We start from the raw sequence: 27993 nt of genomic DNA, 5'->3' as shown, positions 1-27993 counted from the left end.
CAGCTGGTATTAGCTGTGTTAGATCATGATCCAAGCCTCGGCCTCTTTATATCTGTGAAGTGGGAAAGTGGTGATTCTCTTGATTTGTATAAGTGATAGTAGAAAGAAAGAAAGGAGGGATGGCCTTTTGGGAGAAACAAGATAAACAAAATGAACATTTAGGACTTATAGGTGGTTTGGATGGAAGGTTGCAAGTCTGTACACTTGTACGTCTTGCACTACGACTTAGCATGAAATGACTAGCTCTAAGGGCCTAGGTGCCAGTGTATACAATTTTCATAATATCTTGAGGCAGTTGAATTAGCTGAGTTTCCAGCATAGTTGACTTTCTTGGTATTCATATGTAACCTTGTCCATTTAATGCCAGTATTGAGTTTTAGTATGTGAATTGATTGTACGGTTTAAAGCTGTGGAGCAAAGTGAAAATTTTGCTGGAGATTGGCATATCTTTGACCTTTGGGTTTAACACGCAACCTGTAATTTTTCTGAAGTTTTTTTGATAATGGTTACATTATTGGTTGGATTATAAGTGAAATCAGTAAGATGGAATATAGTTAGGAGGATAGACTGTGGAGCCAGAATGCCAAGAGCTGGATTCTGACCCTGCCACTCATTAGCAGGGTATGTTTGGGCAAGATAAACTTGTGCTTTTGTCTTCGAATCTATAAAATGCTGACTGGGAGGGTTACATGAGATAACAGACATTGTCTTAGGCAGTTTGGGCTGCTGTAATAAAATACCATAGACTGGATGGCTTAACAGATGTTTATTTCTCACAGTTCTGGAGGCTGGGAAGTCCAAGGTCAAGGTGCACGCAGATTCTTTGGGTTCTTGCTGAGGGCCCCGTTCTTGGCTTATATAGACAGATGCCTTCTTGCTGTGAGGTCACATAATCTTTCCTCAGTGTGCAGTGAACAGAGCCCTGGTCTCTCTTCTTAGAAAAACAGTAATCCCATTATGGGGGCTCCATGCTTATGTCCTCACATTAGGCTAAACACTTCCCAGAGTCCCCATCTCCTAACAGCATCACATTGGGGGATAGGGCTGCAACATACGAATTTTTTTTGGGGGGGCATAAACATTCAGTCCATAACAGACGTAAAGCATTTTCTTGTTTATATTCTTATTTATACCTGTCAAGCTTTAATGTGGAAAAAAGATGTAAATATCAAAGACTTTTGGCAAAAACATAGTAACCTAAAATTTGAATTGAAAATAACAGTTGGTCCTCCATATCCATGGGTTCTGCATCTGTGGATTCAACCCACTGTAGATGAAAAATAATTGGGGAAAAAAATCCAGAAAGTTCCATAGAGCAAAACTTGAATTTGCCTTTTGGGGGCAACTGTTTACATCTCATTTATATTGTATTTACACCTATTTACATAGCATCTACATTGCATTAGGTATTATAAGTAATCTAGAGATGATTTAAAGTATATGGGGGCTTCCCTGGTGGTGCAGTGGTTGAGAATCTGCTTGCCAATGCAGGGGACACGGGTTTGAGCCCTGGTCCGGGAAGATCCCACATGCCGCGGAGCAACTAAGCCCGTGCACAAGTACTGAGCCTGTGCTCTAGAGCCCGTGAGTCACAACTGCTGAAGCCCGCGTGCCTAGAGCCCATGCTGTGCAACAAGAGAAGCCACTGCAATGAGAAGCCCGCGTGCTGCAACGAAGAGTAGCCCCGCTCATCGCAACTAGAGAAAGCCCACGTGCAGCAACGAAGACCCAACGCAGCCAAAAATAAAATAAATAAATTTAAATAAATAAATAAGTAAAGTATATGGGATACTATCCATTTTATATAAGGCACTTGAGCATCCGTGGATTTTGGTATCTGAGGGGCTTCTGGAACTAATCCCCTGTGAATTTGGAAGGATGACTGTAATCACCGTGGACACATGGTTTATTTCGCTTTCAAACAAAATGGGTATTGTCTAGCTCTGGCCTAGGAGTGATGACCAGCCCTATAACAGCACCCAGGTTGTGTCTCGTTGTATTATTTCTGACTAAAAGGAACCGGTGCTCCATGTAGATGAAACTGGTTGCAGATGGGGGCAGGAAGTGTACAAGTTGAACCTGGATTATCATAACAGAAGGCAAAAAAGCTCTCAAAGATTGCTGGAGTCATTTCAAAAGATACAGGATCAGTGTGAAGAGGCCTCCACTGATGCCAAAGATGGGGCAATTTGAGCATTAAAAGGAATTAATGCAGCGGGTTGATACACACAAAGTATTTGTGAATCCATAATGTTACTGAAAAAAATAAGCATTTGGTCATCTTTGGACAGTGCCAGGGGACCAACTCATCATTCTGAAAAGTTTGAAATAATAATGTCTTTGAACTCCTGAAAGAAGACATTGAAATGAGGATTTGCATGAAGCTGGTTTATTTTGGAGATGGTTTCATCTCCAAAATAAACCATTCTCCAAAATGAGGGAATGGGGAGAGTGAAATGGGGGTTTAGGACAAGCCAAGGAAGGGCACTTTATTGAGGTTGCCATAAGGAAATAGGACCTTTGAGGAATGTACAGAATGCTTCCCAGGTGGAAGACTGGGACATTTATCTATTGGCTCGCAAGGTTCTCCTCTGTAAATTACAGGTTGTCTTGAGGGTTTCATCTCTCCTCTGTTTCTGGGCTGTTCTTTTTTTTTTTTTTTTAATTCTCCCTTTTGACAAAGGGTGTTTATTTTTTAAACATCTTTATTGGAGTATAATTGCTTTACAATAGTGTGTTAGTTTCTGCTTTATAACAAAGTGAATCAGCTATACATATACATATATCCCCATATCTCTCTCTCTTGCACCTCCCTCCCACCCTCCCTATCCCACCCCTCTAGGTGGTCACAGAGCACCGAGCTGATCTCCCTGTGCTATGCAGCTGCTTCCCACTAGCTATCTATTTGACATTTGGTAGTGTATATATGTCCATGCCACTCTCTCACTTCTTCCCAGCTTACCCTTCCCCCTCCCCGTGTCCTCAAGTCCATTCTCTATGTCTGCATTTTTATTCCTGTTCTGACCCTAGGTTCTTCAGAACCTTTTTTTTTTGTTTTTTAAGATTCTGTATATATGTGTTAGCATATGGTATTTGTTTTTCTCTTTCTGACCTCACTCTGTATGACAGACTCTAGGTCCATCCACCTCACTACAAATAACTCAATTTCGTTTCTTTTTATGGCTCAGTAATATTCCATTATATATACGTGCCACATCTTCTTTATCCATTCATCTGTTGATGGACATTTAGGTTGCTTCCGTGTCCTGGCTATTGTAAATAGAGCTGCAGTGAGCATTGTGGTACATGACTCTTTTTGAATTATGGTTTTCTCAGGGTATATGCCCAGCAGTGTGATTGCTGGGTTGTATGGTAGCTCTATTTTTAGTTTTTTAAGGAACCTCCATACTATTCTCCATAGTGGCTGTATCAATTTACATTCTTCTGGGCTGTTCTTGAACTCTTCTGAGGCTTTGGTGAAAAACCTGAGGTGAAACAGAGATGCCTAAGGGTGTGCTTAGGGGTGGAAGGAGGCGGGACAACTTCACTGTGCTTGGGACTGTCTCCCACAGCTGTGAATGAAATCAGAGGTGAGCAAGGGGATGTGATGAGCAGCACAAAACCATCTGCAGAAGGGAAAGAATCAAATACTTACCCTGCCTTTACTATACTTACTTCGGTTCAGCGTATCCAAATATGTGATAAAGGAAAGTTGTTCTTTATGGAAGAACTCCAGCTAAATTAAAAAATACGGGGCTTCCCTGGGGGCACAGTGGTTAAGAATCCACCTGCCAGTGTAGGGTACACGGATTCAAGCCCTGGTCCGGGAAGATCCCACATGCTGCGGAGCAACTAAGCCCGTGCGCCACAACTACTGAGCCTGTGCTCTAGAGTCCACAAACCACAAGTACTGAGCCCTTGTGCCACAACTACTGAAGCCTGCACACCTAGAGCCCGTGCTCCGCAACAAGAGAAGCCACAGCAATGAGAAGCCTGCGCACCGCAACAAAGAATAGCTCCCGTTCACCACAACTAGAGAAAGCCCGCGCAGCAGCAAAGACCCAGCGCAGCTATAAACAAACAAACAAACAAATAAATTCATTAAAAAAATATGGAAGGCATGATACAATGAGGAAATACATTTTCAACCTTTATGAAACAGTGGATTTAGGCAGTGATCATTAGTGATTGCAACATCACAGGTAGACAAGCAGGGATAATGTATCTTTTCATGGAAGTATAAAACCTCCCCTGTGATAGTTTATTGTCTCTCCCTAAACAAACAACAGCAAAAAACAAGTCAAATTTTCAGATCTAATTACCACTTTTATAGGGGTCAGAGTAACATCATAATAAACACCACCATGGGAGTGTAAGTAGCAAAATCCAGGCAGTGCGAAACAGGAGACAAATGACAGGTTTGGGATTTTTTTATTCTCTGCATAAGTTGTAAGGATAGAAAGGGAAACATGCAGCTTATGAGGCTAGAGTCATACTGAAGCATGTGCAGTGTATGGCTCTTTTTTGATACTGATTGAACAAACTTAAAAAAATTTTTTTTAAATGGGGAAATGTAAACTAACTAGATATTCAGCATGAAGTTTTTATCCATTTTTAAGGACATAATAGTATTTTGTCTACTTAAAGAGTCGTTTGAAAGAAGATGCTAATATAAAAGACATGAGAATGACAAAAATTTAGGGTGATGGTTACTTTCTAGGAGGCAGGCATTTGGGTGAGGGAAGAGCATGGTAGCTTCAATTGTCTTCTGATTTGGTGAGGTGGTTTCATATATGTTTTATGCTTTGTAATGTAAAGATATTACACATCATTGTATATCAAATTCAACATAGCAAACAATTATTTAAAATGACACAAAGAGGATGCAATGGGTAAAACACAGAATGAGTAATTGCACAGCATTTATTACCTGGACCTCCAAATAAATAGCAAGAAAACAGAGTGAAGGGGAACTCTTATATCCAAGAGACCTAAGAGATGTTGACTCTACACATGTGGGCATATCGTTGGGATCTTGATATGAACAGACCAACTGTAAAAAGATAGTTATTAAGCAGTTGGAAATAAACAGAGTGTGGGTATTCTCAAGGAATTTTTGTTAATCATTTTTAGAAGCAATAATGGTGATATAGTTAATTTTAAACAAAAAAGGTCCTTTTGTCAGTATTTACAGATGTACTGTAGCGTGACAGGCCATGTAAGTGGGACTTGTTGGTACAGGTGTGAGTATAGATAAACAAGATCAGGTGATCATACTTGGTAACTGATACAGGCATATGGAGGTTGATATGATTTTTTTACTTTGGTGTCAGTTTGAAAACTTCCGTAAAATCAATTTAAGTCAGTTCCATTTATTACTAAAACTTTTGAAGATGCCTTTAGGAGTGTATATGAGCTTTATTGGCTTTTTATCCTGTAATTAAACCAGCTTTTAATAAATAATGAGGGACTTCCCTGATGGCACAGTGGTTAAGAATCTGCTTGCCAGTGCTGGGGACACGGGTTCGATCCCTGGTTCGGGAGGATCCTACATGCCTCGGAGCAACTAAGCCGGTGTGCCACGACTACTGAGCCTGTGCTCTAGAGCCCGCAAGCCACGATTACTGAACCTGAGTGCTGCTTCTATCGAAGCCCGTGTGCCACAACTACTGAAGCCCACACACCTAGAGCCCGTGCTCCGTAACAAAAGAAGCCACTGCAATGAGAAGCCCACGCACCGCAATGAAGAGTAGCCCCCGCTCGCCGCAACTAGAGAAAGCCTGCACACAGCAAGGAAGACCCGGTGCAGCCCAAAAAAAAAAAAAAAAAAAAGAGTACTGAATTTTATTGCAACTATTTCAGGCACAGTAAGCATTTTTTAAAGGTTAAATGAGAGCTTAAACTTCACCTCATTTTTCCCTCTCGGGGGAAAACCCTTAAATTCTATATGATTAACTTATAAGTAGATTGTGTGGAAGTTTTCTTTTAAAATAGCACGAGAGATTAAATCGGCATTTTCCTGTTTTTGTTCTCAAACTTCAGTATAGCTATTGTTCTTCTCACTCCCCCATGAGCTGTAATAAAATCATGTTAGTTTTTGGATGGTGGATCCATGAGTCTTGTGTTTTCTTCCCCTTCTATATGTTGTAACAAATGTTAATTTAACTATCGTGCTTCTCAGGTACCACACACTGTTCCAGACTCTGAATGCAACAGTGAACAAGACAGCCTAATGAGTCCCTGTTGTTACAGGGTGTGATCCTTGTTACTACGTAAGTGTGTTTTAGGAGGAGGTGAAACACCAACTTATTTTGCTGATAGTTAAATTGAACTTTAATGAGTGGGTAATCACACTGGAAAACAGTATCCGTTTTCTTGACTCTTAAGTATTTAAAACCCAAATATAACCAACCTATTTCTAAAAGCTCAGATGGGAGATGGGAGCTAAGAATACAGGCGATAGTGTTTTTTTGTTTTTTTTTAAATTAATTAATTTATTTTTGGCTGTGTTGGGTCTTTGTTGCTGCGCGCGGGCTTTTTCTAGTTGTGGCAAGCGGGGGCTACTCTTCATTGTCGTGCGCGGGCTTCTCATCGCGGTGGCTTCTCTTGTTGCAGAAGAAGGGCTCTAGGGGCTCGGGCTTCAGAGTTGTGGTGCACGGGCTTAGTTGCTCCGAGGCATGTGAGATCCTCCCGGACCAGGGATCAAACCCGTGTCACCTGCATTGGCAGGCGGATTCTTAACCTCTGCGCCATCAGGGAAGTCCAGGTGATAGTGTTTTAACTGTGTATAGCCAACTTGATTAGTACAGCTGAGTGGGGTCGTTTTTTCTCAAGTACCTTCTGGGTCAGAGGTTTGTGTTTATGTACTAGATGAGAATTCATGCCTTTGCTTGGACTTTTTTAATGCTGGGCCTTTTGGCTCTTGTAGTGATAAGAGTGGACCATGGGGAGAGGAGCTAGAGGTGAAACTGCAGAGTTTAAGATTAGTTACTGGGTAAGTGGGAAAGAACAGTGCTAGATGTCAAAACACTAACTATGAAAATAATCCTGGTATTTGTCTAAAATGAAACACGAGAGAATCAGATAATGGAAAAGGGACAGCCATTTAAGGGAAATAATTATTCTGGAGTAACTTCTAATAAGTAAATGGGTGTCAGATGTACATTTTGAAGAATGTGTGGGGAAAACATGGCTAATGGATTACTTCTAATGTACAAAAAATAGTATCCTATTTAAAGAAGTTCTTGGGAACCCTGTGAAGTAGGTATTTGTTGTTTTAATAATGAATAATTACCTGCTTGGTGACCATAACTCTCTAGGTATACTTCTGTGTGTGCTTTTGGGAAAATTTTTTGGTAATATATATACCCAGAAAAATGAGTCCAGTAGAGATGAATACTTAGTTTCTTAACATTGTGCTGTAATTTATTGTGTCAGATGCTTGACTGACAGATTAGTACTTGCAATGTATAGTAAATAATTCTTACTTCCTTGGTTACCCAGGGTAAGTATTTACACAGTGTGAGTAACTTTTCTGCTACCCAAAGCAATACATGGCAGATTTGAAACCTATGTTTTAGGAATGTTTTTATTAGGGTATATTTTTTAAGGTAAATGTAAAACTTATACAAAAGCAGAGATACAGTACACATCCTGAAGCTTTAACACTTATTAGCACATGAGTTTGTTTTTTTAGCACATGAGTTATTTTTGAAACAAATCCCAGAATAATGTGTAAATTCTAAGACTATGTGGTGTTTAAAAATTTTTTCTTAAATTGGCATTCTGTCACTATCTCTTTGATACATTGCCCTTGGTGATTGTGCTTTGTTTCACTGTCTCATAAAAATAATGTAAAAATGATTTTTCCTTCATCGTCTATTTTATCATTATAAACAGGATGTACCTGAGTTTGTTCATCTATATGTTCTTTAGAGTTCCATAAGGGATAGGCAGTGTCTGTGGCATTTATTTGTTCTTAAGGCTTTGGGGTAATGGGAGAGACAAAGGAGTAGGCTGTGAATGTAGTCCCAGCTGGTGTTTTGCTGTGGTACTTAAAAGTGGATCGTTTGACCCAGAAAAGGAAATTAACTATAGTTCTAGAAGTTAAAAAATTATTTCACTTGAGGTGTCATGCCCAATTGTTAGTCTCTCTCTCTTTTTAAAATAGCTAGTTGACTGTAAATTCCTTTCCCTCTAAGAGTGTGACTGGTATGTGGTATTCGTAGTACAATCTCATATAATTCATGTTCCTTCCTTCCTTCCTTCCACCCTCCCTCTCTTCTTCTGCTCCCTCCCTCTGATAGTATTGAGGAGGGGATAGAAGAAGAGGGACGTATATTACAATAGATTTTATTATTATATAAAATACATATTGTGTTTTATATACATAGCATATGTATAGGTATATGTGTAGGCATTTGAACTAAGGTAGGGGATTTTTAATGTTTTTTGTGCCGTGGACTCCTTTGGCAGCCTGAAAAGTATGGACCTCTTAAGGTATTTTTAAGTGCATAAAATAAAACACATGGGATTATAAAGGAAATTATTTTGAAATAAAGTTAGAGTAATGTTAAAGCTTGTAGTAGCATGTGTTTCTTAACATAATAAGGAAAAGTTCTAGCAACACAGCTAACTTTCACAGTAGTGATTATACATGATATTTAAAGATCTGCAACAACGTAAGTGATGTGAAAATATCTGATTTATTTTAATGTCAAAAGTACAAGTCATATAATTCTACTGTCGTTTGATGCCAACATCCATAATTGAAGGTGGTGCTAAATTTCAGTTAGGGGATAGTGAAAATAAACATGTGATTTCCCCCATACCCCACCCCTGCTATCCAAGTTCCTTGAATTCTGTCCATGGCCCCCTTGGCTGTGATCTCAGATTAAGAACATCTGGACTAAGGCTTTGTTTGTGTTCTGAGACGCTTACTTTGAGGCTAAAGGGTTTGAACTTAGAATATAGTCATCAGATGAAATGTTTTTCAAACAATGTATCTGCCAGTTTTAGTGGCTTTTAGAATAAGCCATAACAATCCAATGATGCTAGATTTCCAAACGGTCTCAGTATGCATATTGTGATAACTTTGTCTCCTTTTTCCTTCTTGGGCTGCCTTTTCTTATTATATATTAGTTTGTAATTAATATAAAGTATTTTAAGTAGTTTCTAAGCATCCATGTTGGCTATTAATATCTTCTGCATTTACTTTTTTTTTTTTTCTTTTAAAAAACATTTTAATTCTTCTGCAGGATTCGGAAACTTCAGATACGAAATATCCCGCCTCATTTACAGTGGGAGGTAAGAATTTCTATATTTAAAACTAAGATTTTAGTATCTAAGCCTATTGGTAGTTTTTCCAAAGGTTTTTCTCCTTCCAACTCATGGATGTGCTAGAACACACATGGTTCTTCTCTTTTATGGTCTGTGTCTTGCATTGGGCTTTGCTTTGTAAGAGTATACTATATCTTTGAAAACAATCTGCTCTTTGAGATATTTAAAGTTGAAGTAAGTTCTGGGGTAACTGCGTAAACTTGCTCATTCAATCACATCCCACAGAATCTTGTTTGAGATCTTTCTGATGAGTTTTGCTAATTGTATTTAAATATGAAGTTCCCTCCTTGGCAATTTTTTAAAGAGCAAATAACTGCTATTTATGCTTTATTTTAAAATGTTACTATGCTTTCTTTTGCTCACATGGTGGCACTGTAGTAATTGTATATAAACACAAACCTTTTAGCACAATTGAATAGCCTGTGTCAGCAATTTCCAAACCATGTTGATGATGTCATGGTGAGAATTTGAGACCCCAGTAGTTGAAAAGATAAAAGGAAATGTCTGTTGACTCTTCCAGATGATGAACCTGAAAATTCTTAAAAGCTACTTTGGAGAAGGTGGTGCAGGGAAAACTGCTCAGCTTTTGTGTATTTTTAACATAAAAATCAAGAGTAACTAGCTTTGTGTGTTTCACATTAGTGTTCTAAAATGACATTTGAAGAGTCACTAAACCAGAACCTTCATCAAAATGCAAAGAATGGTTAAAAGGTTTCTTTGGTGGTGAGTTTAGGAAAGCTGGCCTGAGGTCTCATTCTCCAAGGTTCCAGTTGGTAACAAATCACTTATGCTCAGAAAATTTTACAGCACATTTATTTTCAGAACAATGTTATTGAATTTAGTCTTTGTAGGACTTGGTTCTTTGGTCTATGTTGAATATTTTTCAAGTTATATAATGTATACTTTTGTAGATAGAAACAGTGACATTAGATTAAACTCAATGCATTTTCTTGTTTTAGTTTAACATTTGTTTAGGAAATTCAGTATCTTGGAGGATGAGTCCCTGAATCAAGTGTCATGGTATCAAGATTACTGGTTTAATCCCCTTTTTTATTTATGTGTTTTTTTTAATTGGAGTATAGTTGATTTACAATGTGTTAGTTTCAGGTGTACAGCAAAGTGATTCAATTTTATATACATATATATACACATATATATATTGGGTTGGCCAAAAAGTTCATTCTGGTTTTTCCATAACCTCTTATGGGAAAACCTGAATGAATTTTTTGGCCAACCCAATATATACATACATTCTTTTTCAGATTCTTTTCCATTATGCGTTATCACAAGATATTGAATATAATTCCCTATGCTCTACAGTAGGTCCTTGTTATTTATTTATAGTAGCGTGTGCATGTTAATTAATCCCTTCATTTTAACATGGGCTGTGTTAAATATGATTTTCTACTTGGGAACTAGATCTAGTGTAATGTAGCTTTCAATGAAAGAGTCAAATGGTGGCAGCCAATTTTAAGTAAGTGAATTGTCAGTGTATAGCATATCAGCTATAGGCAAGTGGTAGTTTCCTTATAATTCATTCATAGTATCTCTTCAAATTTAGATTGCAGTGGCTTCTTGAGCATTGTTGATTCTAGTTTTGGTGGCTTCTCAAGATTTTAGTTCATGGCATTCTTCTTCATTCTGGGTAAAATTTAATCTGTGAGAATAAATCTTTATTTGCCACATCTAACTTTTTTTTTAAAATTTCATTTTACCCTCCCCCATAGTCCTTTGAGGTAAGGTGAAGTTGGTGACATTATCTCCATTTTCAAATGGGCAAATACGGGCCCACAGGGTTCAAAGAATTAAGTAAGAACAGATTCTGAATTTAAAGAGACGTGGAACTAGACTTTGAAACTCTTGACCTTTGACCCCTTTACAGTTTAAAGGATGGTTTGAAATACTGATTGACAAAAACTATTGAGGGCTTGTTAGGAGTAGGATGAACTATTGGGATATTTCCTTTCTTTGAAGGCTTGAATGACCACCATCTGTTACTTCCTTTTTGAGGAGTCACTTTGTGTAACATTTTATTTGTACACACTGAGCCTGCTGGTTGTCTCGTGCCAAAGCCTTATAGAAGGTGATAATTTTGCAGTTATATGTCTGGACTCCCTTTATAATGGAAAAATTAGACTTTGAATCCACGAATTAATCTTAGAATCACTGAAAATGTAATGGCCAGACATTACGTGCCTCCTGATTTGACGCAATAGGAAATACATAGCAATATAGATGAAAAATTCTTGTCAAAAAAACAGAGGTTTGACTGGATTCAATTTCAATCTGACTTTGAGTTTATAAGAAGTATAGACAGTAGGGGCACAAATGAAATGATGCCATGAAGAAACACCTAGCCAGTTCCAGAATATGGGACATTCCACAGGACAAATGACATTGTTTAGTAATCAAGTGATGGCATATTAAAAGGGAAGGGGACTGTTACAGAATAAGACCTATGAGAATAACAAAAAAGCAAGCATACACCTGCACTAAGTTATTTGTGAACCATGTAAACAGTCCTTAGGAGCAGCATGGAGTATCTAGAAAAGCCTTAGAGTTTTTTGCAGGAGGCTTTTGGCGTCAGACTTGGGATTACATCCCAGCTCCACTGCTTACTAGATATGTGATCTCTGAACCATTTTTTAAAATTGTCAAAGCCTCATTTTCCTCCTTTCTAACATGGGGATGATAACAGCCACTTGATTGGGTTGCCATGGGCGTTAATAGGATTATGCATGCTCAAACCCTTAAAAAATGCTTGGTACATATAAGTGCACCCTACATTTTAGCTATGGTATGAACAACAAATTCATTTCCTCCCAACTTAAAGGTCTTGTGCTTAACTCAGATGCAGCCTATAGCACACACAAAAAAACAGGTATTATACCAGGGGGAATTAAATGTGGAGAATTACACAGTTGCTAGAGGGCTGAATGAGCAAAGACGGAATCCATAGATAGTGAGGACTATAGCAGCTCCCACCCTGAGGCTGAGTGGGGAGGAAAGGGGTTAAGGGAACAGGGTGAGGTTATCAGATCCTAGAAGCTTGAAGGAAGAGCTCCGAGTAGCTGAGGGTGAGCAAAGGATGCTCCCTGGCTGTGGCTGGTGCCTGGGATGGGGGAAGAAGGGAAGTGATGAAGCTGGTTCTGGGAATGCCCAGAGCCGCTAGAGTCCCAAACCCATGGCTGTTAGGATGATGCTGATAAATGGGAAGGAACACGTGTCACCTCCACTCGTGCTCTCCAGTCCCCCTCTTGTGCATTCTGTCAGCAGAAACCACCAGGGAATGGCTGGCAAAGGTGCGATAATAGGGCAGAGTCCCAGTCCCAGCATCACAGAGTTGGAAGGTGTATTTGGAACTGAGAGCTTAATTTCCAGTCAGAGTCCTATCCCAGAAGTGAAAGTTCCTCCCCTGTTCTGCCAGTGCTCTTCTAAGCCATTTTCTGTGAGGTCATCAAAGAAATGACAGAATCTGGGACCATGGCAGAAACACCATGAGATAACAGTGCTATGAGGCGTTTTATAAGGTCTGTAACTGGATTGTTGATTATCTTTATACCACTGTGATACTTTATTTTATGTTTTTATTTCTTATTTACATTACCTTTTTACCACTAGATCCTGCTGAATGACACACGGGGATTCCTCTCAAGTTCTTGGAATACCACGTCATGCACGCTTTGTGTGTCACGTGGGGCTTAAATGATTTCTAGCCCATTAGTTTTGGTTGATGGTAAAGTGCACTCAAGTGTTCTGGACTGGCTAAATGTTTCACTGCTTAAGTGTTTTGGCAGATAAAGATATGGGGAAACTAACTTTTGGAAGGACCTGCTGCTGGAGAATTAGGTAGGTTTGTTTTTTCCCCCAAATAGGTGGAATGTAGAAGGGAAATAGAAGAAACTGTTTCTACTCCCCCTCCAACCCTCTTGCCTGAGGTACTGGAAGAATAGATCTGTGGTGTGACCAGAACTGGAAGGGCTCCTCTACAAATAGTCCTAATGTTGGACAGATCTGCATCCTCAGATGCCCTAAGGGATGTAAACATGTGTGATAAGGGTTTGAGGGAACACCTTGGGCAAACACCAAAGAGATGAAGAAGGGATAGAGCCCCAGAACACTTGACTTTAAACACCTTTGAGAAGAATCCTTTTTGTTTTGCCTGACTCAGTGTCTTAAATTGGCCCCATTTCCTGAATTTAAGGGGTATCTTTCTTCATTTAAAAAATAAATTGCCAAGGCCTTAGGAAAGGACTTCTCAGAGAGAGTTTTTCCTAATCTTATCATCTTAATAGTACTCTCCAATCAAAGTTATTAGTACTCATAAAATGTTAAAAGGGAATACCCTCCTGGAAGGGAAATGTAACGCCCATTAATTATGTAAATGAAGGGTCTAGAGTAAAGGGCAAGTTAGGTTCTCATTTGGGGGTCAGGTATTGAAAGTAGAATGATGCTTCCACAGAGGTTAGTGTCTGGCAAAACAGACTGAGCTACTGAGTTAGTGGTTTGCATCATAAGGCCCTGACTGCCCATGCCTGGAGTGACTGTATTTTCTGAGGCAAAGTTTTGAATATATGATCTGACAAATACTTATGGGGAATGCATAATTTAAAATTACAACTTGCTGGAAAATGCAGAATGTCTGTTGGCTTTACCTCAAGGCCTGGATATCAGATTTTTCCTGGACTTAATTGAGGTGAGAAGATGAATATCTTGGGAAGAAACTCTGAAGAGGTTTCCACACTGTAAGATCCATTTTTCTGCCACATGTGTTGTCTGGTGTGATTGAGTAAAGGAAGTGGAAGCTGTCTCCTGGCCTAAACATAGGGGAGTAAAGGGGGGCTCTTCATAACTAAAGCATCCTCAAATTGCATCCAGGCTTCTGACATACCAGGGGGTTGGTCTCTGGTTCTTGACATGGAAAGCAAGTAACCAGTATGCTGAAAATGAAAGCCCCAAACTACAAGTCGAACATTGCAATGTAAAATATTCTTTGCTTTTTTTCCTCAGCAGAGTTATCTTAATGATTTCTCTTTCGAAGTTCTTTTTGGTTGTTCTGTGTAAGCTTGAGGCAATTTTTGGAAGTAAGTAGATCTTGTAGGAAATCTTAAAAGGCTTTTTCTGTTGGGCCATAGGATTGCCCTAACAGAACACTTTCTTTATTGAAACACTTTGGCTTGTTAGTTTGAACCCACCCCCTAGTAACCAGTTTGGAGAAAGTTGACTTCTAGGGCATAAGGAATGTTAGAAAGCCTTGGCTTCTTTCATGATGAAAAGAAGTTTTTTCTCTGAAGTTTGGGGGTGGGGAGCGTGGCATGGGTGGTAAAATAAATGTAGTGGGATGAGGCTGAACTTCCCTGTAAATTACACTCAAGCGAGTTACATCCACTCTCTCGCAGAAGGGCTAAAGCTTTAGAGAGATGCCTGTGTTTCAGACTGTAATGAAAAATACACTGTAATAGGACACCTTGTGAGATGAGGCTGGTACTTATTTTTTTTTAACTTAATTTTATTTATTTATTTTTGGCTGCACTGGGTCTTCGCTGCTGAGCGCAGGCTTTCTCTAGTTGCGGCGAGCAGGGTCTACTCTTTGTTGTCGTGCACAGGCTTCTCGTTTCGGTGGCTTCTCTTGTCGCAGAGCATGGGCTCTAGGCACGCGGGCTCAGTAGTCGTGGCACACGGGCTTAGTTGCCCCACGGTCCGTGGGATCTTCTCAGACCAGGGCTCGAACCCGTGTCCCCTGCATTGGCAGGCGGATTCTTTTTTTTTTTTTTTTTTTTTTTTTGCGGTACGCGGACCTCTCACTGCTGTGGCCTCTCCCATTGCGGAGCACAGGCTCCAGACACGCAGGCTCAGTGACCATGGCTCATGGGCCTAGCCGCTCCGCAGCATGTGGGATCTTCTCGGACCAGGGCTCGAACCCGTGTCCCCTGCATCGGCAGGCAGACTCCCAACCACTGCGCCACCAGGGAAGCCCCAGGCAGGCGGATTCTTAACCACTGCATCACCAGGGAAGCCCCTTAAAGGTTGCCTTTTGCAGCAGACATCTTGGAGTCGTAATGTAGTAGCAGAAAAACACTGTTCTGGGTTGGTGATTTTCAAAGTTCTCTCTTTTCTTCGGAGGAGATGGTATGGCAGAAACCTGGTATGTGAATATAGATAAAGTTAGAGTTATTCAAAGGTGGCATAGAACCTTGCCTGCTGGTTCCCTCTTTGGCCCCCAGGGAATCCCTTGGGTGCAGGTGTGATATTGTGGTTTATAATAAAAATATATATTTGCTCTTGGTCCGTTTCTGACCCAGAGCTCCTTAAAACCCTTGGAATTTCGTAAGTGGTGAGATGATGAAGGTGTCTTTCGTTAAGTTAATGATATGACTTTTGGAAACCGCTTAAGGGTAAGAGCTACTGACCAGGTGATTAGAGGGTTAGAACTTTGAGTCACAGTGTGATGTCACCCACCCCTGCCTCCGGGGTCGGGAGAGGGTGCTGGAGGTTGAATTAGTTGCCAATGCGAATGATTAATCAATCATACCTATGTAATGAAGCCTCATAAAAACCCCAAAGGACTGGATTTAGAGAGCTTCCTAGTTGGTGAACATGTGGGGAAAGTGGTAAAGTGTGGAGTGAATGGTGCGCTCGAGAGAGCATGGAAGCTGCACACCCTTCCCTCACACCTTGCCCTAGGCACCTCTTCCGTCCGGCTGTTCCTAAACTATATTCTGGTGATCCAGTAAGTAAAATGTTTCTGTGAGCTCTTTGAGCTTCTCTAGTAAATTAATCAGACCCAGGGAGGGCTTGTTGGAACCTCCTGTCTGTAGTTGTTTGGTCTGAAGTACACGTGACAGCCTGGGCTTGCATTTGGCTTCTGAAGGGTGGAGGGCAGTCTTACGGGACTGAACCCTTAACCAGATTCTATCTCCAGGTAGATAGTGTCATGTAGATAGTGTCAGAAATGAGTTGGATTGTGAGACGTGCATCTAATATCTAAGAGTTGTTTATTGGTGGTGTGGGAACACCACCCCTCCACACTTTGGAATTGGGTCCAGGAATCTGAAAGAAGAGGTTTTGTTGGACTGTTTGAAGATCACCATGGCTTCAGTGAATTTGAGTATGAACAGTTGTTAGAAGTAGTTGATCTCTGTCAAGTAATTTTGAAGGAACTTTTACAACAAGTATGAGACCGTTGACACTGATAGGGGATCTTTCTTTTCCATGGCCTGACTCTGAGCACTGGCCAATAAATAGCTGACTCTTACTGAGCACTAATGTGCCGGGTGCTGAATTAACTTGTTTTAATCTTCACCACAGTCCCATGTCCCCATTTTACAGATGAGGCAGCTGAGGTCAGAGAGGTGAAGTAACTTGCCCAGGGTCATGCAGCTGGAAAGTGGTAGAGTTTCTGCTCTTAATCAGGTTACTCAAACAGAACACTTCCCCTGAAAGGTAAGTTTCTATTTCTTAAAATTATCATCATTTATTTGCTTTCACCATGCCCCTGAAGGCTGGACAGTGAACCCAACAGAAACTGGGTCCTCCCTAGGTCTGGAGGAAGTATGTGGTGATGAGTGATGAATGGGCTTGGACAGGTTATTTGGGGAAGTTATTGGTAAACCGTTCCATTTAGAGAACGGAGGGTGGTAGAGTTCTTCATGCATCGTTGCTCTGGGACGGGCCAGGCTTTGCTTCATGAGAGATGAGCTGGTGCAAGGGGTTTGGGGAATACCAGTGTTTCCCTGTGACCCCAGGTGAGTGGTGTACAGGCACATATTTCTCCTAATCTGCTCTCTCCCTGTGTTTACCATGCCCTTGCACTCAATGCCTGGACTTGTATCCTGTGCTTTATAGTTCTTCTGGGATGGTCATCTCAAAGATCTCTATGCCCTTTATTTAAACTTTTTATTATGGAAAATATCAGACATAAACAAAAAGAAAGGCTAATATAATGACACTCAGTTTCAACCATTATCAATATATAGCCAGTCTCTTTTCTTTTTAATAACTCTAACCTCTTCATCCTTTCCCAGACTACTGTACATAAAGTACATCCTAGACATCACGTCTCTTAATTCAGTAAATACTGAATGCATCCCTAAAAGTTAAATGTCTCCAAATTAGTTTGCTAGGCCTGCTGAACAAAACACCACAAACTGGGTGGCTTAAACAACAAACTTTTAATCTCGTAGTTCTGGAGGCTAGAAGTCTGATAACAAGATGTCAGCACATTTGGCTCCTGCTGAGGGCTGTGAGAGAAAGATTTGTTTGAGGCCTCTCTCTCTTTGGGTAGTTCCTTGGTTTGCGACAGTGTAAATCCACCCTTCATGTGGTGTTGCTGCTGTGTGTGTCTGTGTCCAAATTTCTCTTTTTTATAAGGACACCAGCTCTACTGGATTAGGGACCACCCTAATGACCTTGACTACCTCTGTAAAGACCCTGTCTCCAAATATAGTCGAGCTGTGGTGCTAGGAATTAAGACTCCGTTCTGTGAATTTTGGGGAAGACACAGTTCAACCCATAACAGTCTCTTTAAAAAATAAATGTATTAAATGAATAGTAACTCTCACATATCAAATCTAATCATTCATATTTCCTTGATTATCTTTTTAAAAAAAACTATTTGAGTCAGGATCCAAATAGGCTATTTTTCAAGACATTTAATCGATAGGTATGTCTTTTTTTTGGGGGTGCGGGGGAGGGTGTAGTGTATTTGTTGAAGTTGGTTTATTCTGCAGAATGTTCCCCATTCTTACTTTGCTGAACTACATCCATGTGTGGTGACTTACCATGTTCCTCTGACCCTTGTGGGACTTGGATTAGACTCAAGTTCACTTTTGGTTTGTTTGCACAAGACAAAGTAATAGGTGGTGCTGTATTCTTATATCAGGAGGTACATGATGCCTGTCTTTGGGTTATGAAATGCCATTGATTATTGCTTAGATTCATTGTCGTGTGGCTGCAGGATGGTAATACTCTAATTCTACAATTTCTTCATGTATTAGTCAGAATGCGTTTGTAAAGAGGAACTTGTCCTTGCAGGCTATTGAATTACTCTACTGAAGTACAGTTTGTGTAAGAGAGATAGGAAAAATACTTCATTCTTTCCACTTATTTACTACCTTATAAATATTGGGTGCCTTGGCATCCTACAAGGGTAACCAATGAGTTGTTTTTGTTTTTGAATCAATGAGTTTTTGTGTAACTATGAGCTAATGAGTTTAAACACACTTGGGTTTCAGAATTACTGGAAGCATTCTTTTTTAAATTATTTATTTATTTATTTTTGGCTACGTCGGGTCTTCGTTGTTGCATGCGGGCTTTCTCTAGTTGCAGCGAGTGGGGCTGCTCTTCGTTGCAGTGTGTGGGCTTCTCATTGCGGTGGCTTCTCTTGTTGCGGAGCATGGGCTCTAGGCTCGCGGGCTTCAGTAGTTGTGTCACATGGGCTCAGGAGTTGTGGCGCGCCGGCTCTAGAGCACAGGCTCAGTAGTTGTGGCGCACGGGCTTAGTTGCTGTGTGGCATGTGGGATCTTCCCGGATCAGGGCTCGAAACCGTGTCCCCTGCATTGGCAGGCAGATTCTTAACCACGGCGCCACCAATGCAGTGCCTGGAATCATTCTTATTGATACTGAAATTCTCCTCTCCTGAGAGGCCTGTCCTTTTGATGCTTCCTCAATAGTGATAGCTTCCCTGATGGTTGGTTTAAGAAATTCCAGGTTTGTCACGTACATTTCCTGTTTCAAGGGGTGGAATCGGCCCTTTCTTCAAAAAGCCTGCTTTCTTGGGAAATGGTATTTAGAGATCACAGTGTGATCGTGCTCCTCCTGGGACCACGTGTGTTGGTATTTCCTTGGTTGTTCATTTTCTTTCTTTTTTAAAAATATTAATTAATCAGTTAATTAATTGGCTGCGCCACATCTTAGTTGTGGCGTGCGGGATATTCGTTGCTGTGTACAGGATCTTTTAGTTGTGGCGTGCGGGATATTCGTTGCTGTGTGCGGGATCTTTTAGTTGCGGCATGCGGGATCTAGTTCCCTGACCAGGGATTGAACCTGGGCCCCCTGCACTGGGAGCGCAGAGTCTGGACCACCAGGGAAGTCCCGATTGTTCATTTTCTTTGCAGCATTTATGCCCTCAGTTCCTTTCCCTGCAGGTTTTAGTCATGGTTACTCTTGTGTATTATTCCCCAACATGTGCTTCTCCATTCTTAAATGTGAACAAATCTGTGCACCCTTTGTTTTTCCTCTCTTAGAAGTTCCATTTGTTCCTACTGTTTTTGTTTTCTACTTGGAAGCAAACATTCACTTGAATACCCATTGAATTTAAGGTGTCTAAAACCGATTTTTTTGCCTCTCGAATCATCGCTTTGCTTTCTCTGTGAAATTTAATATGACTTAGGTCATGTGGGCTTAGCCTTGAGGTTATCCTTCACTTTCCTCCCTTTTGCTCTCTGGCCACAGGACACCCGGTGTCCTTAAGGTCCCCCCACCCCCACCCCATGCTGCCTTTGGTGCGCTTTCCTGTACCCATGGCCACCACCCTGTAGAGGAGTCAGTCGTACATCAACCAATTAAAGCATCTCACCAGCTGTAAATGGGAAAAACAGCCCATAGGCACAACCAGCCTATGGAGGGGTGGCCATAGAGGGCTACTGTTGTGTGTTCTCAAGCTTTAAAATCATCTTTAGGGGTGCCCGAGCACTAATTTTAAGATTCTGTGTTAGTGCCAAGTTGTGAAATTGCTCTTTCAATTTCATAATCTGCAAATGAGTCCTGTAACTCTTCAAATGAAAACAATTGGTCCTTTCTGTCTGAATTACATTAAACTATCCACAACCACAAACAGATTACTTATGGTTGTAAATAGGAAAGGTCATAAAAAAAGAGGTTTTTGGTTTCAGCCGTATTCACTTGAAGTCATGGGAGATTAAAGAAGAAATAATTGGTAAATCTCTGTTTCTGGCTTTTTTTTTTTTTTTTTTTTTTGACTTAAACAAGAGAAGCTTATTCTCTCACAGTTCTGGAGTCTGGAAGTCCAAGATCAAGGTGTCAACAGGATTGGATTCTTGCCTTTCTCTGGCTTTCAGGTGACTGCCTTCTCACTGTGTCCTCACATGGCCTATCCTCTGTGTGCACAGAGCCCCGTGTCTCTTTCTCTCTCTCTTTTTTTTTTTAATTGGAGTAAAATTGTTTTACAATGTTGTGTTAGTTTCTGCCGTACAATGAAGTGAATCAGCTGTATGTATACCTATATCCCCTCCCTCTTGGACCTCCCTCCCACCCCATGCCACCCATCTAGATAGTCACAAAGCACCAATCTGTTTCTGTTTAGATTGGCGATTAGGAATATGTGCGATCCCATGAATAAAGACTGAGAGGAAAAGAAGTTAACTACTCGTGGGTGGGAGATAGTGTAGTAGTTATCCAGACTTCAATGCTCCATGGCCAAACAGCCAAAGTGACTTTTAAAAAACTTTAAACATTTTTAAACTTTAAATCTTTTTTCTGCACATGATCCAATAGATCTTTGTTTTAAACTCTCAAGAGCCTTAAAAATACTTACCCTTGTTCTTTTCTGTGCAAAATGGTAACCTAAGTGTGAAAGTAAGAGCCTTGTCGGCCTGATTGAGAACATCGAGAGAGAGGACCTTTGTCGTTTTCATTGACAGCATTTCTGATATCAGATACATGGTGTCTTCTCCAATACCACTTCTCTGACCCTCCAACAACAACTAGGTGTCCTACAATTCAATTCAATTCTGATGCTAACTATCGGATTTAGTGTCAGACGCCACAGGTTAAGGGTTCCGTCTCGCAGGACTGCCCTCATTTCAGGTGCCAGGTGCAGTGGGATGCCAAGTCTCCTCACCTTTTTGCCTGGCTGATTATAAATCTGGATGGAGGGTCCCACAAGGCCCCCACTCCCCTTGGTAATTCACTAGAATGGCTCACAGAACTCAGGAAAAGTGCCTTGCTTACTACTACTATAATTTACTATAAAGGGTACAACTCAGGAACAGCCAGGTGGAAGAGGTGCATAGGGTAAGGTATGGGAAAGGGGCGTGGAGCTTCCATGCCCTCTCCGTTTCCCATTCTCCCCACATTGCCGCATGTTCACCAGCCCAGAAGCTCTCCGAACCCAGTCTTTTTAGGTTTCTATGGAGACTTCCGTACATACGTGGGATTGGTTAAATCACTGACCATTAGTGATTAATTCAGTCTCCAGCCCCTCTCTTCTTCCCAGACGTGGAGAAGTGAGGATGTAAGTTCCAAACCTCCAATTGTGCCTTAGTCTTTCTGACGACCAGACCTTCATCCTGAAGCTATCTAGGGGCCTACTGAGAGTTGCCTCGTCAGAATAAAAGACACTCTTGTCACTCCTATCATTCAGGAAACTATGGGATTTAGGAGCTCTGTGTCAGGAACCAGGGACAAAGACCAGATATGTATTTCTTATGCCACAGGAGACTATCTTATCCTCAGTGCCTGGCATCACTTGGCATAAAACTTTTCGAAGAATGAGTGGTAGAATAACAAGTCGAATTGTAATCATACACTTCATTCTAGAAGGGCATTCAGGTAATTTAGGAGAAGGCATTCATAAACCAAGTAGACTACCAAGTAGCACGAGCTGAAAAAGGAGGCCAAGGAAAAAAACGCCCCCAAACAGAAAACAGACAAACAAAAACTTTGGTGGGATCAAAGATGATTTAGGAATAAGGTTAAAAATCACCCTTGTGTCCTACACAGTGCTTTGGGCTCTCGCTCCCCTTTCTCCACTTCTTTCTCCTACCTCTTGCTGTGGTTACCAGTTTATTATGAAGGATCCAAGTCAGGAATAGCCAAATGGAAGAGATGCATAGCGCAAAGTATGGGGGAAACGGCATGGTGCTTCTTGCCCTCCTACATGCTTCCCTTTTCTCTCTCCCTCAACTTTTTTTTTCTTCCTGTTTTTGAAAGCACAGAAGTACATTTAAACAAAACAAAACTCCGAGTCCCACACTGAAGTTTTTACTTCTTGTGACGCCTATTAGAGAGCAGTTGAACTGAATCAGACGTGAGTTTTGTTCTATTAACGCTGTGATGTGTACAATAGTGGATCAAACTCAGTGGATATCAAAATGAGGTGTGAGAGTTAACCTATAATTTAATGGGACATTTGTGTCTCTCTTCCGCCCCCCCCACAGTGAGGGTTTCTTCTTTAAACAATAGTGAAGGGAATTCCCTGGCGGTCCAGTGGTTAGGATTCGGCACTTTAACTGCGGTGTTCTGGGTTCAATCCCTGGTCAGGGAATTAAGATCCCACAAGCCGCATGGCGTGGCCAAAAAAATAAATAAACAAACGAACAAACAAAAACAATAGTGAAAACTTCAGTTTAAGGAGAAAATGAGTCAACTATTTCAAAATACTGAAAAAATTAAGAATGTTTAATTTACTCATATAAACCATTTAAGAACACACATAAAAGGACAACCCAGAAGGGCAAAAGTCAAAACACTAACAGTGGTGTGATAGGTTTGTAGGTAACTTTTATTTTTTTACCTTCTTCACAGGAGCTCTATTTTCATCATTGAGACCCCTTTCCTTCTCTTTAAGGGGATTTAACTTAAATACTTTCATTGGAAACTCAGATTGAGTGTATTTTAAGGATGAATGTAGGGCTCATTTGATAACCAAAATAGGGATAAGTTACTGAGTCCAAGAAGAAAATGGAGGGAAATAAGCCTGATTTTAAAGAAGAAGCTTTAAGATTGATGGTCAGGGACTTCCCTGGTGGTGCAGTGGTTAAGAATCCGCCTGCCAATGAAGGGGACAGGGGTTCGATCCCTGGTTGGGGAAGCTCCCACATGCCGTGGAGCAGCTAAGCCCGTGTGCCACAACTACTGAGCCTGAGCTCTAGAGCCTGCGAGCCACAACTACTGAGCCCACACGCCTAGAGCCCACGCTCTGCAACAAGAGAAGCCACCACAGTGTGACGTGTGTGCACCTCAGTGAAGAGTAGCCCTGTCTCGCCGCAACTAGAGAAAGCCGTGTGCAGCAATGAAGACCCAATGCAGTCAAAGATAAAGTTATTAAAAAAAAAAAAGATTGATGGTCAGGAAAGCTTACAATACTCTGTCAGATACAGGTAAACTACTAGATAGGAAATCTCTCTTAACATCCTTCAAAATAATTGAGTATTGAAATCCATTGAAAGTGGCATGCCTTTCAGATAAACTGGGGGCCCCTGATTTGTTCATCCTAGAAGAAGGGAGTCTTCAGGATTCAGACAGGACAGTATGTTATAGAGACTTGGGTTACAGGGTGAGGAAGATGTTAGTCTTGTTGTTTTTCTTTATGACTCTATCATGTTCTTTTTTTTTTTAAACATCTTTATTGGAGTATAATTGCTTTACAATGGTGTCTATCATGTTCTTGATGTCATCCTGCCAACTGGCTTATTATAAAAAAAGTATGGAATTAAATATGCTTGAAAATGGCCTTTTTGGGGGGTAGAAATTTCTTTGAGTTTTAACATGTATATATTTGTGTTCTGCCATCGCAGTCAGGATATAGGATAATCCTATTGCACCAAAAAAAACACCCCCATGGTAACCTTGGGGGTGTTTTATTTGCTGCCCCCACCAACAAATAAAGAGTTGGTGTGTGTCATATGATAAATATGTTTAACTTTATAAGAAACTGACAAACTCATCTCCAAAGTGGCTGTACCATTTTTACATTCCCACCAGTAATTTTTTTTTAACATCTTTATTGGAGTATAATTGCTTTACAATGGTGTGTTAGTTTCTGCTTTACAACAAAGTGAATCAGTTATAAATATATATATGTTCCCATATCTCTTCCCTCTTGGCTCTCCCTCCCTCCCACCCTCCCTATCCCACCCCTCTAGGTGGTCACAAAGCACCGAGCTATCTCCCTGTGCCATGCGGCTGCTTCCCACTAGCTACCTATTTTACATTTGGTAGTGTATCTATCCCACCAGTAATTTTTGAGTGATCCAGATGGTCAGCATCATCACCAGCATTTGGTATTGTTGTTGTTTTTTATTTTAGCTGCTCTAATAGATGTGTAGTGGTATCTCATTTTGGTTTTATTTACATTTATGTAATGGCTAATGATGTTGAGCATTTTTTTTTTTTTTTTTTTTTTTTTTGCGGCACACAGGCCTCTCACTGTTGTGGCCTCTCCTGTTGCGGAGCACAGGCTCCGGACGTGCAGCCTCAGCGGCCATGGCTCACAGGCCCAGCCGCTCCGCATCATGTAGGATCTTCCCAGACCGGGGCACGGACCCGTGTCCCCTGCATCGGCAGCTGGACTCTCAACCACTGCGCCACCTGTTGAGCATTTTTTCATGTACTAATTATCTTCTGCATATCCTCTTTGAAATGTCTGGTTACCTCTTTTGCTACTTAATTGGGTTGTTTTCTTATTATTGGGTTTTGAGAGTTCTTCATCTGTCATGGATACAAGTCTTTAGCCAACTATGTGATTTGCAGATATTTTCTCCTGATGAGTAATTCTTCCCATTCCCTTATCATTTTCTTTATCAGAACAAAAGTTTTAAACTTTAATGAAGTCCAATTTATTTATTTCGACTATCCCCCCTTTTTGTATAGTACTTTTGGTGTGTTGTCTAAAAACTGTACTTAAATCTAGCCTATGAAAGTTTTCTCCTGTTGTGAAGTTTTACAGCCTTATGTTTTTTTTTTTTAGTCTAAATTTATTTATTTTTGGCTGCGTTGGGTCATCGTTGCTGCACGCGGGCTTTCCCTAGGTGCGGCCAGAAGGGGCTACTGTTCATTGCGGTGTGCAGGCTTCTCATTGTGGTAGCTTCTCTTGTTGCAGAGCACGGGCTCTAGGCATGCGGGCTTCAGTAAGTAGTTGTGGCACGTGGGCTCAGTAGTTGTGGCTCGCAGGCTCTAGAGCACAGGCTCAGCAGTTGTGGTGCACCGGCTTAGTTGCTCCATGGCATGTGGGATCTTCCCAGACCAGGGCTCAAACCCATGTCCCCTGCATTGGCAGGAGGATTCTTAACCACTGCACCACCAGGGAAGTCCCTAGCCTTATGTTTTACATTTATACCTATGATGCATTTTGTATTAATTTTTGTATAATGTGTGAGGCTTAGGCAGACACATTTTTTTTGCATATCGATGTCTAGTTAATCCAACACAGTGTGTTGAAAAGACTGTCCTTTCTGCATTGAATTGCCTTTGCGTTTTTGTCACAAATCATTTGGCCATGTTTGTGTGAATATTTCTGGATTCTGTTTTGCTCCGTTGATTTATATGTCTATCCTTTTGTCAATACTATACTTTCTTGGCAGCTGTGGCTTTAAATAGTAAGTCTTAAAATTGGGTAGTGTTATTCTTCTAACCTTATTCTTTTTCAAATTGTTATAGCTATTCTAGTTACTTTGCCTTTCCATATATATTTTAGAACCAGTTTTTGGTTCTCAAAATTCTGCTGGAAGTCAACAAGTCCTACATGTGTTTTGTGAGATTCATACCTATGTATTTAAATTGGGGGGCCTGCTGTTATAAATGATTTTTTATTTTAAACTGTAAAGTACACATAAAATTCACCATACTAACCATTTTAAAGCATATTGTTCAGCAATGTTAAGTATATTTACATTGCTGCTAAACTAATTAGTTCTAAAAGTTTAAAAAAAAATGTTATATTTTGTTGGCTGCTCTGCAAGGCTTGGGACTTTAGTTCCCTGAGCAGGGATTGAACCCGGGCCCTGGAAGTGAAAGCTCTGAGTCCTAACCCCTGGACCGCCAGGGAATTTCCCTAGAAGTTTGTTTTCTTAATAGATTGTGTGAAATTTTCTACTTAGACAATCATGTCATTGCAAGTTGGCATAGTTTCACTTCTTTTCCAATCTATATGCCTTTTGTTTCCTTTTCTTGCCTTGTTACACTGCCCGAGTTCTTTGAATGAGAGTAGACATCCTTGCCTTTTTCTTACCCTTTGTGAGAAAACATCCAGTCTTTGACCTTTAAGTAAAATGTTAGCTGTAGGGTTTTTGTAGATGCCCTTTATGTGGTTGAGGATATTATTTATATTCCTAGTTTGCTGATCGTCTTTATAATGAGTGAATGTTGGTTTGTGTCAAATGCTTTTTCTGCAAAAATTGATATGAGCATACATTTGTTTTAGGCTGTTACTACGATGGATTATATTGTTCTTCAAATATTGAACCAATCTTACATTCCTGTGATAAATTCCACTTGGTTGTGGCGTTTATTCTTTGAACATATTCCTTGATTCAATTTGCTCACTTTTTGGTTGACAGCTTACTGTATTTCTCTTGATGAGGGATATTTGTTTGTAGTTTTATTTTTTTGTGTTGTCTTTGACTTTGTTATCAGGGTAATAAACCCTCAAACTGTCTTGTGAAGTGCTTGCTTATGTGTTCTGGAAGAGGTTGTGCTGAGGTGGTGTTATTTCTTTAAACGTTTGATAGCATTTGCCAGTGAAACCACCTGAGCATAGAGATTTCTTCCTCAGAAGACTTTTTATTTTTTTTAGCTCAAATTCAGTCTTTGAAAATAGTTACAGGGCTTTTTTGGCTATTTTATCTTGCGTAGTTTTGGTGATTTGTAGTTTCTGAAAAATTGGTTCATTTCATCCAAGTTGTTGAATAGAGGTGCATAAAGTTTTGCAGTATTCCCTCATCATGCTTTAATTGACTTGGGGTCTATAGTGTTATCTCCTTTGTTCCTGATATTGGTAGTTTGTGATCTCTTGCCCCCCCCCCCCGCCCCCCCTCTGTTTCCCTCTCTCTCTTTCATCATCTTTGTCAGTCTGGCCAGAGGTTTAATTTATTTATTTATGTTCCTCCAAAGAAACAGCATTTGGTTTCATTGATCTTTACCTTCTTTCTTTCTTTTCATTGATTTTGCTCTTCAGTATTTCATTTATTCTGCTTGTTTTGGGTTTATTTTGTGCTTCCTTTTGCTAGTTTTTTAAGTTGGAAGCTTGGGTTATTAATTGGAGACCTTTCTTTTTTTTCTAATGTAAACATATGATGCTATGAATTTCCCTTTAAAGCACTTAATCCCATAAATCTTGGTGTATTTTTAAAATTTTTGTTCAGTTCCAAATATTTTCTAATTTCCCTTGAGACTTCCTCTTTGACCTGTGGATTTTTTTTTTTTTTTGGACTATGTAGTTTAAATTTCCAAATGATTGGAGATTTTTCAGTTATCTTTTTGTTATTAACTTCTAGTTTAATTCCATTATGGTTCGTAAGCATACCTTATATGTTTATATTTCCTTAAAATCTGTTGATACCTGTTTTATATCTTTGTTTTAGACAGATACAGTATATCTTGGGAAATGTTTCATGTTGGGTAGAGTGTTTCTTTTAAACATTTCTTGGGAAATGTTTCATGTTGGGTAGAGTGTTTCTTTTAAGTTTTTTCTAGTCTCTACCTACTAGATACCAGCAGCTCCCTGCCTGCCCAAGTTGTGATTATCAACAATGTCAACAGACATTGTCAAATATCCTCTTGGGGACAACATAATCCCCAGTTGAGAACCACTTTCCGGTAAGTAATGTGTTATTTTTCTCTGGCTGCTTTCAAGGTTTTTCTTTGTCTTTGATTTTCAACAGTTAGTTTATGATATGTCTGGAGATAGATTTATTT

General features: G+C 40.3%; 1 protein-coding gene across 2 annotated transcripts in view; it reads left to right on the top strand.

Annotated features, from left to right (window-relative positions):
* The window catches only part of IGF2BP3 (insulin like growth factor 2 mRNA binding protein 3), a 138400-nt gene that overhangs the window by 29875 nt on the left and 80532 nt on the right, over positions 1-27993 (top strand). For both annotated transcript variants that reach the window (XM_060304708.1, XM_030857051.2), the window contains exon 3: positions 9258-9306. In XM_060304708.1, coding sequence (XP_060160691.1) covers positions 9258-9306 — 49 coding nt within the window. The remainder of the gene's footprint in view (positions 1-9257; positions 9307-27993) is intronic.

The sequence above is a fragment of the Globicephala melas genome, chromosome 9 (genome assembly GCF_963455315.2).
Source record: "Globicephala melas chromosome 9, mGloMel1.2, whole genome shotgun sequence".
Lineage (NCBI taxonomy): Eukaryota > Metazoa > Chordata > Mammalia > Artiodactyla > Delphinidae > Globicephala > Globicephala melas.
This window is presented reverse-complemented; position numbering and strand designations above follow the sequence as displayed.